General features: G+C 29.9%; 1 protein-coding gene and 1 long non-coding RNA gene across 3 annotated transcripts; one reads left to right on the top strand and one right to left on the bottom strand.

The window, feature by feature from the left end:
• Window positions 1–5808: 5808 nt before the first annotated feature.
• On the top strand, window positions 5809–7524 carry LOC112800224 (uncharacterized). Its single transcript, XR_011881750.1, has 2 exons — window positions 5809–6100; window positions 6760–7524. It is a non-coding gene; the product is annotated as an uncharacterized lncRNA (long non-coding RNA).
• A 453-nt stretch (window positions 7525–7977) lies between these two features.
• On the bottom strand, window positions 7978–12401 carry LOC112800223 (subtilisin-like serine-protease S). Of its 2 annotated transcripts, XM_025842376.3 has the most exons (11): window positions 12044–12345; window positions 11842–11936; window positions 11660–11757; window positions 11393–11551; window positions 10673–10784; window positions 10061–10589; window positions 9869–9963; window positions 9530–9772; window positions 9324–9438; window positions 9062–9251; window positions 7978–8776 (listed from the first exon to the last, which is right to left on the bottom strand). In XM_025842376.3, exons 1-11 carry the CDS (start codon window positions 12119–12121, stop codon window positions 8214–8216), a joined length of 2277 nt encoding a protein of 758 aa, XP_025698161.1. In that variant the 5' UTR covers window positions 12122–12345; the 3' UTR covers window positions 7978–8213. The 2 variants fall into 2 exon arrangements, with proteins under 2 accessions (XP_025698161.1, XP_025698160.1); XM_025842375.3 differs by having other exon boundaries at window positions 11393–11757; window positions 12044–12401.
• Window positions 12402–13359: the final 958 nt, after the last annotated feature.

A 13359-nucleotide genomic window follows, 5' to 3' on the forward strand; every position in this document is an offset into this window, starting at 1 on the left:
AAACATATTATTTAAAATATTCAGTATCTTCTATGTGTAAAGACACATTCAACAGATAAACATAAACTTAAAATTGGTGAATATGACAGCCTTTGTGCCAACGTTGATGTATTATATTTGCATATGATGTTTTAACTTTTAGCATATGGTCTAATATATACAGCTGGTGGTCATTATTAATCATTATTTATCTTTATTATTAGACCTACACTTTTTTATCTTTATCGCTTTAGAGCAACTTGACAATAGTTTATGATCATATAACTTTAACTTATTCCCATGCATATTATATATCGTAGTTTTATTTTATATATTTTTGTTTAACATAAATTTCATATTACTTTAAGCAATATTTCCGGAATATATATATAATAAAAGCTAGCATAATCGATATATATTATAGATTTAATTACTCTGTTAGTCTTTATAGTTTTGCAAAATTTTTAATTAGGTTTCTATATTTTTTTTTAATTAGGCCGCTACACCTTTTTTTTTTAATTGAGTCCATATATATTTTTTTCTTTTTATTTGAGTTCCTGCACCAATTTTTTTTAGTTGGGTCCTTATATAATTAAATCAATTATTATTAAGAAGGTAGTCACCAAAAAAAAAAAAATTATTATTAAGAAGGACCTAATTGAAAAAAAAAATTGGTGCATGGATCCAATTAAAAGAAAAAAAATACAGGGACCTAATTGAAAATTTCGCAAAACTATAGGGACTAACAGAATAATTAAACCTATATTATAACAATAAAGTTTTATATCTAAATAAATTATTTAGCCAACTAAGTCTAATTAAATTGTTATAACCTAATTTAATTCTAGGCGTATTATCTCTAACAACCTTTTAAATTTTAATTTAATGCGCAACTATGTATAACTACCTTTTTTATACGGATTTTGTTTTTTTTTTTCAAATTTCTTTAGCGTTTTTTGCATTCTCTTCCTTCTCTGTGTTTTCTTCCTTTTATACGTTCTCTTTTGTTCTGTGTTCTCTTTATTCTTTGCGTCTCTTCGTTCACGGTTAATACTCTTTGATCTGATTTAAAGATTTAGATCAATTTTTTTTAAAAATCAAAGTGTAAAATCAGGTTTAAACAAATATTTTATTTTTAAAGTCAATGAATGATGAAAGTTCAAACGGTGAGTTAAACTAAGACGAATTGAATTATTGTTTTAAAACGAATCAAATGGATGATGTTTGGTTCGAACTTCGTTAATGTAGTTCATTAATATTTGATGTTTCTTTAGTTGTATAATTTCGTTTTTGTTTGTGAAAATTGGTTTCATGGTTAAAGATTTAAATTTGAATGTAATGTAAGATTTTTGAATTTTTTGTTAAATATGTTTTTGTTCTTAATTTAGGTACATTCTAAGTTTAATTTTGATGTATTCTGATTTGAGCTTACTTTACACTGAATTTGTTTTGTGTGTCGTCATAATTAAGAAATTTCGGTGCATTCTAAATTTAAATAAGGTGTACACAATTTAAAATTATTCTTCCTCCTCCTTCTCATTTTCTGCTTCGTCTTTTTGTTTTTTTTTTTATCTTCTCCTTTTTATTTTATTTTCTCATAATTATTTTTTTTATTTTTTTAGAGAAATAAAACAAAAAAAAGAAGAATAAATTTTGGTTCATTTTTGCAAAAAATTCAATTCAATAAATGTGAATTTACATTTATTCAACTAAATAAGATTACAATACAGTATAAACATATTCATTCAAGTCTAATATGAGAAGCAATATTACCAAAAAAAGACGTAAGAGCAAAAAAAAAAGAATAAATACAACATTAAAAAAGATATTTTTATACTTTTATAACAAAATTTTTTATAAAAATTAAGATATTTATGTGTTATTATTAAAATTTGATGTTATTTTTTTTAATAAATTTTGCACAATTTAAAATTTTTCTTTCTCCTCTTTTTCATCTTCTACTTCTTTTTCTTTTTTTTTCTTTTTTTTATCTTCTCTTTGTTTTATTTTTTTTATTATAATTTTTTATGTTTTATTCTTTTGAAAGAAATAAAACTAAAAAAAGAAAAAAACAATAAATAATTGTAATAACATTGAAAAAGTAAAAGAGAAAAAGAAATAAAAATAAAACAAACTAATAGTACCAATAGAAGAAAGATGAGAAGATGCATGAAGATAAAAATCGTTTTTTATATTCTGAGTGGGGAGCGGATATTTCGTTTATGTGAAGCGTGTGTCTACATCCTCTATATAATGAGAATGATTTTTATTGATTTTACATTAATTTAATTAAATTTTATTATCAAAAAAATTTAAATGTATAACGAGTCTGATATTATAAATATTGAAATAAAGATAAAAGTCCAAACTAAAAAAAGGAACATATTAATTAATACTAATCTTATTCCACATAACAATAATAATTGTATAAAACTATATGCATTATTAAATTTTTGAGTAAATGATCTAATTGACTTCGCATTTTTAATATATTATAACTCATAAATAGGAGATGCAAATGAGCTTTGAACTGACTCCTTTAACTTGTTAGAAAGGACAATTTGGACGACGACGACGAACACAAAAAAAAAATTATTATTATTATTATTATTATTATTATTATTATTATTATTATTATTATTATTATTATTATTATTATTATTATTATTAAGAAAAAAAATGAGTTGCATGTCAACTAACGATGCTAATCGTTATCCCAAAATTTTTGTATGCAGTTAGAGTATATCCAAAATTTGATTAAAAGTATAATTTATGTTATTGTTAGTCGGATGTAATTTGAAATATTTAACGATGATTATAATTTGTAATGAATATTATTTTTTATTTAATTAAAATATTTTATTATTTTTTATAATAAAATATTATGTATTTATTATTTATATATATTTTAACTTTTTTTAGTTATAAATTTTAATGTTTAAACTTATTTATAAATTTTTTAATAATAAATTTTTTTTAGTCAAGGCTGAAGATGTTTGGTTCAGTTAAACTAAAATAAAAAAATATATATTATAATGGTTTTGTAAAATATATTTAAACGAGGTGAATTTTAATAGTGCATTTGTTTCTTTGAATTAGTACCTAATTTTTATCTAATCTATTTTTTATAGTAAATTTTAAAAAATTATTTATTTTTATATTTTAATTAAATATTAATTTTTAATTTTTTAGTAATTAAACACTAATTTTTTAAATATCATAACAATCACTTTTAAATAAATAATTTTGTTTTAACTAAATCTAATTATTTTTTTCTTTTCATGTCTTTCTTTTTTTTTAACTAAAATTTTTTATTAATAAATTTGAAATTATTAAACCAATTTAATTGAATTTGATGACTAAAATGTTTAATCGTATAACATTAAAAAAAATCCAGTGCTTTTCGATTGAATCGGCTAGATGATGTGAATTAATATATGAATTTGAATATTTAAATAAAGATAATTTTAAAATTTTTATCTGAATTTTAACTTATACAGTAAATTGATAAGATAAGGCTCACATGATTTAACTAATCTCTTAATTATTTATTTATTAATGGTTGGCAATTTGGCATGTACTACAAATATAATTTTAGTGATCATCGGTACTATACATTTGTTTCCCAACGAACCAACATAATTTTCTCATGCATAATATTGAATGAAATATATATATAAGTGTTGACCAATATCTTTTATTCTAAAATGACACCCTATTTATTTAGTAATTAGATATTTTTATTAAAAATAATATTATAAATGATTAATATATTAAATTATCTAATAATTTACAAATTATAAAATAGTATGCTTTTTAGGACATAAATTAATTAACCACCATGATTCTGGCTAGCTAAAGTCAATCGAAACATGGTGTTGTAATTAATATAAACTGATATATCTGACCATGGATTATTGGCTTATTGCCTCCACATCAAGAGTAAGTAGCTACCTCCCTTGTTTTTTGTCTTTCACTGTTATCATTATTAGTTGGCATATAAGAATAATGTTACTAGCTATGACAATTAATTAAACTTCTAGTACTTAAAGAAACTATGTATGTCTGACCTAAACAACACGTTTCTTATTTTATTATTTTTAAAGCAATCATAACTATAATTTGATCGAGAGTCGAGACAAACAAAAATGGTTAAGATGAGAAGAATAATACAAGATAATTAAGGTTGACTAGTAGCGTATGAAAGTTTGTAGTTAAAAAAAAAAAAGACTCAACAAAAGTTAAGGTCTTGCTTATAATTATTATTATTGAATTCTTTCCATTTACAAATTAAAATGCATGATTCATAGCTTTTTTTATTATTATATTAATAAATACTAATGTACTATTAAACCCAATTTAATTAAAAAATTAAATCATATAACTCAATTAGAAAGAGAGCGCGCAGAGCGCGATAAAAAAGAGGAGGGCGTGTGGAGCATAATAAAAGTGCAGATGGAACTGCTAAAATAAAATGTAGATTGAACTCCTGAAACAGATGAAATTGCCGGACAAAGGCGTGAAACTGGCATAAAAAGTCGCAGACAGGCCATAATGACTATTCCATGAATGATATTTGTTTTCTGTTAAAACAGGGTGACCAAGACTGATATTGAATTTTTACTTGGATGGATGTAACAGAGATTGGTTGGATTATGAGCTAAATTAAAAGATTGATTATTCATCATAGGAGGAGGTTAAAAAAGTAAGATAATTTCTCACCGGAAAGATAAAACTATAAAAAAATGAAATAAAAAAATGAAGAATATTATATTTTTTTTAAGAAAAAATCCACCAGAAATAAAATGGTATAAACATAGAAGTCGAACTAATTATTCCTTTATATACAATTGCAGTTCCAATAGAATAAAAATTTTTAACTATTAGTTATCAACACAGATCTAAACACATCACAACACTTAAACATTATACAAATCTGAAGTTCAAGACATGGAAAAAGCGAACCCTAAAGACACTATCGGCATTGACTTCCACCACTCCCTGGTGTTCCTGTAATCGTCGGAGGGTAAGGGTTTCTTTTCTGATTTGGTAACAACAATCTCGTTGTGGTCGACATTGCTGTCACGACGATCTTTTGTGATATGGCCACTGGACGGCAGAGACTTCGATAGCTTCTTCTTATTAGTAGTTGGACATGGACAGTAGCACGATTTTAATTTGGTGACGAACTTCTTCATTTTCGAATGTGGAATTGAATTGTTTGTGGACAATAGCTCTGATATCATGATAAAATTGTGAAAGAATAGGAAAAGAAAAAATGAAGAAATTGTATTGATTGTTAATTGATTGAATTATGAAAGTAAAACTAAATATATATAGAGCATTGACCTAAAAAAAATAAAAGCAAATAAAGATAAGATAAGAACAACTAAAGATAAGATAAGATAAAATAATAAACACTAAAATTGTAACTGAATTTATGTATTCTGTTGGAATGAATTTGTGAATCACAAAAACTTCTTTAATATTGTGATAGACTAAGATAGAAGAATACTTTAATAATTTTTTAATGTATATTTTATATAAATATTTGGTTTAATAATTTATTTTTTATATATTCATATAATTTAAATAATCAATTTGTTAAATAGTCAATTTTTTTAATTAATAACTAACCAACAAAATAGCAGACAAGTAAAAATAAAAAAGAACAACCAAAAGATCAATTTAAAATAAGAAAGATAAATTTTTCTAGATAATTTATTGTACAAAATTTCTCTTTATAATTTGCTTCTAATTTCAAATTTCAGTTGTATTTGTTGATGCTTAGAATTTAATTGGGGATATATAGACTATCACTAGTGCTAGTCTTATTTTTTTTTTGGAAAGGAGCTAATCTTTTTTGAGTTCGAAGAAGATACTGAATATGATTTCTTTTTTGGCATCCAATCATAAGTCGCCACGTCAAACAAAAAAGGTCGGTACTGTACAAGGTTACCAGTTCACCACTACAACCCAATGCTTCTCTGTAACTACAGCAACGATTTCACACATTGAACCCTAAATTTTGCTTTCCTTTTCAAATTTCAATCTCCATTCTTCATTCGGCTGTGGAATTCAAGAGAAAAGGACAAGACCTTCCTCAATTTGACTTCTTCTGGTTTGTCCCTCTGTTTCTGCTTCTCATCCATCTCCAACTATTTTCGTCGTTCATGTAAAATTTTACCAATTTTTGGGACTTTCTGTGTGTGGGTGAATTCATGTAACCTTTTCTGTTTCGAAAGGGTTGTACTTTTGGATTTCGCTTTTGATAATGGGCGACTGTGTATATTTCTCAGTTTTAGAATATCTTGTGTGTTTTCCAGTTCTTAGGGATTATTTGGGACCATTACTTGCTTTCCTTTTTTCCCAATATCAGGATTGTTCTTTTTTCCAAATCCTTTTTCTCATACAGCTAATTTAACTGTTGGTGCTGCCAATTCATGATTTATTTCGAATTTCTTGGTCAAGAAGGAAGTTTGATTCTGGTGGTCAATAATTGAGTAATGAATAATACCAACTAAGTTTTGGATTGTTACTTCGTTATGCCATCGATCAATTCATATGCTTCTGTGTGTTTGAAGAGCACCCAAAGCACTTGTGATTAGAAGTGAATTTCTTATTTGTTGCATTGATCTGGTGATTTTTGTTTTGTTGAGCACTTATGTTGATGAACCATGAACTTTTCATTCTTTTAGTTTTAGGAGTAATGGTAAATTCTTTTACCTGAAACTGAAAGTAATCCCTGCTATGTTTTCTTTGTTCTTTTCTATTCTGTAGTGGCTGGTGAAAAATGCAAGATCAAAGGATTCCTTTGTCAGAGGAGTTCTTGAAAAATAAACCAAAGAAGAAAAAATTCTCAAACCAAAAGGCATCTTTGTTTCAATTGCAAGGGAATAATACCAAGGAAGAGGTACATGCTCCTATATCATCAAAACCAGGACAGAAGGGTTCCAAAAGACATTTGATGACTGAAGTCTCACCACCTTTTGCAAAACAAGAGGGTTCCAACTCAGATTCTTTTCCAGATTCCTCTGCAGCTGGAAACGAGTACCGGGCATTGAGGCGGAAGTATCTGTTGCTGGAGGATGAGAGCTTTTTATTAGGGAAAGAGCTAAGAGAGATTGAAGATGAAGTAAAGACTCTTGAAGATGAGAAAATTGCACTGCTGGATCAACTTGTTGTAATGGAAGGTCTTGTTGACCCGTCAGAGATACACTCCTAGTGTCTGCGATTCCTAGACTTGTATGTCATTTCATCTTCTGACGATGACATCTATATGTTGTTATATAATCTCTAAAATCAAAGTTTAAGGTTTGAGTCCTTTAGGTAGCTCTTTGGAACTTGGATGGATTAAAAACACATTTGTAGAAATTATATAAGTCAAAATTCAACCTTTCTGTTCTTTGTCTGGAATGTTTCTGGAATACTTTGATCATCTAATGTTTTTTTGTCATAGTAAGGTATTGTTTCTAGTTCATTGTGGTAGGTTATCCATTGTAATTCTATGGTTTCTTATGCAAATATGATTTAATGTTTTAAGAAGCAGCAAACTTTTAACTTTAGACAATTTACTTCGGGATTAATTACAGAGTAAGTGTTGTTCTATATTGTTGTTCCCTGACATCATAGAGTTTTTCCATTTGAGTATTCTGCAACTAATGAATTGAGCCTTACAAAAGTAAACATGTGGATCATCAGGAAATACAACATGATTGCCAATCACATTTATCCTTTATGAAAGAGGAAGAAAAAAAATATTGCCAATGTAAGACTAAGATTAGAGTTACTCTTTTATAATTTTACTGCATAGTTTTCAATTTGCTTGAAGGGAAAGATAACTTTATTATTTAGGAAAATAAAACAACTCCATACTCTTTTTTAGTATATTATTTTTTCAAAAATTATTATTATAAAGGTTAAAGATTAAAAATAATTAATACACCTTCTTAACTTCCCATTTTGGTGGGGAAGGAAAAACACATCACACATGGAAAGTGCTGAAGAACCTATATTGAAAATAAATCTGAGAAATTTCAGGACTCCTGGATATAATTTCTTCAAATTCTGTGTTTTGGTAATATTTGCTACACTGAGCATATAACTATAACATATGTTTGGCAGTGATCTTCTAGACTGCATCAGGGATTTTTAGAAGAATTGGTTGTGATAGGCATATAGTGACTGCAATATTCTCACAGCTCCTAAGCTAATGTAGTTATTTACAAACACTGTTATCTGACCAACCCAAAGCCTGATGATGAAGCCCGGACAACTATTGGAGTTGTGACCTGAGATCTGCCATTCTTCCATGACAAGAACCCAAATGTGTAGCCCTTTGAAGGAGCAGCCACTTTGAAATTCAATGTGAACTTGATTTTCTGTCCAATTCTTCCGAAGATTAACCTGTCTGGCACAACAGTGACATTAACTCCAGCAGGAGACACCACTACAGATTTATATACACTTCTTGCTTCTCCAACATTGGTGACAACACGTGTTACTGAAAAGTTGTCTTCAAGATTAGGCACTGCAATAGATGGATAGTTGAGGCTGGATGGTTTCTTGAATGCCCCATCACATGTGCTGTTGTCTCCTGTAACAAGATGGAGTGACCTCTTATCATAACCAATTGAACAGAGGAAGTCAATATAATCTTCTGGCTGTGAATCATAGACAAGGCCAGGATCTAGAACTCTTGTGGGGTTCACAAACCCTGATCCATAGTCAAATGCATTAGCTCTTCTTCCATCAGGGTCCCTTCTAATGGGCTTGTGCTGCTTATCCAGAATAGTAGCTGCACATTGAATTTATGATTAGTTTCTTGAATATAATCACTGAAACTTGTGGACTGTATGGACTGTATATTCAATGATCTACTTTTTCACTGTGTTATGTGTGATATATTTAACTTTTATACATTTTGAGGCATCATATGATGACCAATAAACTTTGATCTGGTAAGGAGTTATGATTTAATGTTTGATTAAGAATAATTCCAAACTTTGTGTTAATCTAGTTATGTTCTTGGAAAAACCAGTTGATTGATTACAAACAGTAATGTTTGACTAAAATTTGATACCAGTTGTCATGATGGCAGATTTGATAGCAGAGGGCGACCATGAAGGATGAACAGCTTTGACTAATGCTGCAATTCCAGATACATGCGGACAAGACATAGAAGTTCCTGATATAATATTGAACTTCATTTTTCCAACGGCTGCCGGAGACCATGCTGCGAGAATGTTTAATCCGGGAGCTGTAATATCAGGCTACATAGCAGTACAGTGAGAAATCTTTTATAATTGAGAAGGGGCATGTTTATGAACTTATGAGAATATCACCTTCAAGATTTCTGGGTTTAAGGAATTGGGGCCTTTAGAAGAGAATGCCGCTGTTCGGGGTGCAGGTCGAGTTCCTAGAACTGTCTTGGCTGCAAATATCCTCGCCATAGGCTTTCTGTTCGGCACAACAGAATGCAGGGTCAGATAATGGCAAAACAAGCAACATACTTAACATCAGTGTCTATTTTCTCAGGTGTAAAACAAACCTTGTTCTATTGATGTATGATAGAATATGTTCGCCTGTTCTCCTTCCAACAATAGCTGAAGGAATCACAAATGGTATGGCAACATCTTTATCTGTCTCATCAATGAGTATCATTCCAACACCACCTGCCTCTTTCACTACCCTACTTTTGGCCAACTTTGATTCTGATGAACTCTCTATATGTCTACACACCAGAACCTTCCCTCTGGCCTTGGTCTTATTCAGGGAGCTATCTACACAGTAACTGCAAAAAACAGAATCGAAACAATACCAAACTTAAAAAAGCCATCCATGCACATTGATTTAGACTGTTCTCTCTATCAAGTACCTTGTGCTTCACCTGGATTGATAAGGAGTAAAATATCCATCAAAGGCATCTGCTGCAGATATTATTCTTTTGGAGGCATTCATTTCTAAGATGCTGAGACTTTCACCCTGTTCCATTCATTGGAGAAACAATAGCTCAGTCCAACATGAAAGCAGAAAACACTAGAAATGGAAACAATGAACGAAAATAGAATCTAAACATTACCGAGATGTTGACACCATTTCCTAGTACAACATCAGAGGTGAAGTCCCTATCAGTGGAGCTAGCAGCAACAGTGAAAATCCAAGGTGCAAGGTTAGTAGCAGAACCAGGAGTTCCTTCATTCCCAGCTGATGCCACCACTAGAACTCCATGCCTAGCAGCATGAAAGGACCCCACTGATATGGCATCATTGAAATACTCTCCTTGAGGGGCTTCAGGACCCAGAGACAATGATATAATGTGAACACCATCTCTTATGGCATCATCAAAGGCAGCTAGCAAGTCCACATCATAGCAACCTGAATCCCAGCAAGTTTTGTAAACAGCAATTCTAGCCCTAGGTGCACCTCCCCTGGCTCCTCCAGCTGCCAGCCCCTTGTAACTCATGTTCGACACGTAGCGGCCGGCCGCCGTGGAGGCCGTATGGCTCCCATGTCCAGTGCTATCCCTTGGGGACCTGAAAGAGACCTTCTTGTCTGACCCTTCTTCTGCTTCAAATCCACTCATATAATATCTTGCTCCTATCACTTTCCTGCACCATAATAATTAACCAATGAAGTCAACATGGTGAAAAACTTTTGAGGGTGTGATTCAACTCCAACCACAAAACAAAACCTGTTACAAGAAGATGCATTGAATGTTTCTCCTAATTGACAATGGCCCCTCCAACTTGGTGGCACTGCTGGCATGTCGGTGTCTCTAAAACTTGGTGATTCAGGCCAAATTCCTTCATGAATAGTCATAACCAGTAAGCAAAAAAATTAAATGCACACCATGACAAAAAGTCAAAAACCCCACCATTGCACTGACTATTTAGTAGCTACACCTTCTCACACTGATATTGTACCAAAATAATTTTCGTAACAGTGATGATATTTGTTTTCAACAGATTAGGTGTAATGTATCAGAATGCAAACTTTTAATAGAATGCTGATCTAATTAAAGTAGTTCATAAGTAGGAATTTGACTACACAATGATACCATGTGAAGGTCCAGTGTTATGAGTCATAGTTTCCTTTTAGTTGCTATTCCTAAAAGTAGAGGGATAAAAGGTACATAATTTGGGCTACTAAAGAAATAAATGAAGTGTAGAAGTTCTTGTGAACAGGATAATAAATGTGTTTATGGGACATTGAAGTAAAGGTACACATTTGTACGTAAGTGATGAAGGAAAAGTAACCAAAAAGGTTCTATCATAGGAGGCTGTAGCAGCAAAACCAGAGTTACTAGAAAGTTTGAATGGTTGTTAGTTGTTACTTTTCTTAAAGTTACAATTATTATTCATTTAAAAAGAATCTGGTAACTATGAGTAAAGACTACATAGTACAAACTCACCGGTATCAATGAAACCAACGATGATATTGGCTTGGTTCTTTGTGGATTGTCCTAGAATCTCCATGGTTTCATCCTTCTCAAGTCCCATAAAGTCCCATGAATGAGTGGTGTGAAGTTTTCTCTTATAATTGGGAAAAACTGAAACAACTCCAGACATTCCTTGCCATAATTTTGAACATAAGAGAGTTGTTAACAGCAAGAAGCCATTGATTTGTATGTTAGAAATTCTTATAGTTTCAAAAAGAAAGAAGAAATTCAGTGGCATACTTGAAATTTGTGAAGCTTGTTCTTGAGTCAACTTGGCTGCAAAGCCTCTGAAACCATGTTTGTAGCTATAAATATGAGAAGCTTGTGCTTTCTCAATACTGTTAAAGAAAAATCACATATCAGAAACAAGAAAGAAAGGGAGAATTTTCCGAAAGAAAAAAACTGGCTTCAATTATTCTAACCTTCCTTCATGAACAGCAGCAAGCATCTGATGGTGTTGCTTTAGAACATCCTCTGGTTCTTGCCCAGTTTTGCTTCCCATGTACACTACATAAGCCTGCCATTGCCGTACAATTCAAATTCCATATAGTTTGATTGATTGGTTAATTAATTAACAAAAATTAATACAGAAGAAAACATAACAATAAGAAGCTATGTAAGTACCTTAGAAGAAAAGCAAAAGGTAGTTTCTGCAGCAAGAACTGCAAGAAACAGATAAAAGAAGAGACTTGAAGATGACATTGGTCACAAGTTCCAAGCTTTGGCTAATGATTGGTCATGAAACGATAAAGGGTTGCAGAAACTGAATGCCAATTCAGAGAAAAGGGAAATCAAGATGGAGAAATAGGAGAAGGCAGGACAAGAATCATGTGTTTAGGTGCAAAGTTGTGGGGTGTGTCATGTGTGAGAATTCAATGGGAGAGGTTTATATATAAGAACAAGAATTAAGAGAGAAAACAAAGAATGTGAAAACGTGGAGTAGTAGTGGGTTAAAAAGGTTTAGATTATGATACACAGAGATAGAGATAGAGAGATAGGGACTTGTGTTCTTTGAACTAACCAAGAAAATTAGTTATTTTCCTCTCAAACCGTTAATATTGAAAATTAGTAATTAGCATGTGGGTGGCTTTTGAATGGAATTTCATTACATTAGAAATTATTTATTTCAGTTTAATTCGGTTCTTATCTTATATTATGATTTATTTACAACCAAATGTAGCTTTTTATGGAATTATTCATTAGATTTATTGCATTCAATCCAATTCAATTTAAGGTTGGAAATGTTTAATTTTGTATATTTACTTCCAATTCTTTTTTTTTTTTTTTTTACACTCACTCTATTATGATATAACTTATTTTTTACATATTAAAATCAGTCACTATATATTTGTGTATAAATATATGTATAACTTAAATTATTTTTAATATGTATTTTATATTTTAAAATATATTATACATTAGTGATTAATTTTAGTATACACCTAATATTATTATATTTTTGAGTTTATGTTAAATTTATAAATTAAAAAAAAATTATTAAAAATATAAAAAATTTAAATTTTCAATACACTTATTTTATATTTATTAAATAAAAATATTTAAATTTTTTTATTAATTAATAATAAATTTATCATAAATTTTTAAGACACATATTAGCTAAATCCTATATTTTTTATATTGGAAATATCAATTTTTAGATATTCAAATACCAATGTTAAGAAACACCCAAGTCTTACCTAGTGCAATAATGCAATGTGTGGTTTAGAAACAAGCATGTTTTAATTAAGTGATTAACCACTCTTTGTTTTTATCATTGTTTTTAATTTGTCTTTTTAAAAAAAAAAAGAGAAGAGGAAAGAGATGTTATTTTCTAAGTAATAATAATGGTTGCTTGGTGTTCTGAAATTTTGAGATGCTGTTGCTTTGACTTGACTCAATCACTCAAATATTATTTTGGCGTATTGAGTGCATCATTAATC

The sequence above is a fragment of the Arachis hypogaea genome, chromosome 5, assembly GCF_003086295.3.
Source record: "Arachis hypogaea cultivar Tifrunner chromosome 5, arahy.Tifrunner.gnm2.J5K5, whole genome shotgun sequence".
Classification (NCBI taxonomy): Eukaryota; Viridiplantae; Streptophyta; class Magnoliopsida; order Fabales; family Fabaceae; genus Arachis; species Arachis hypogaea.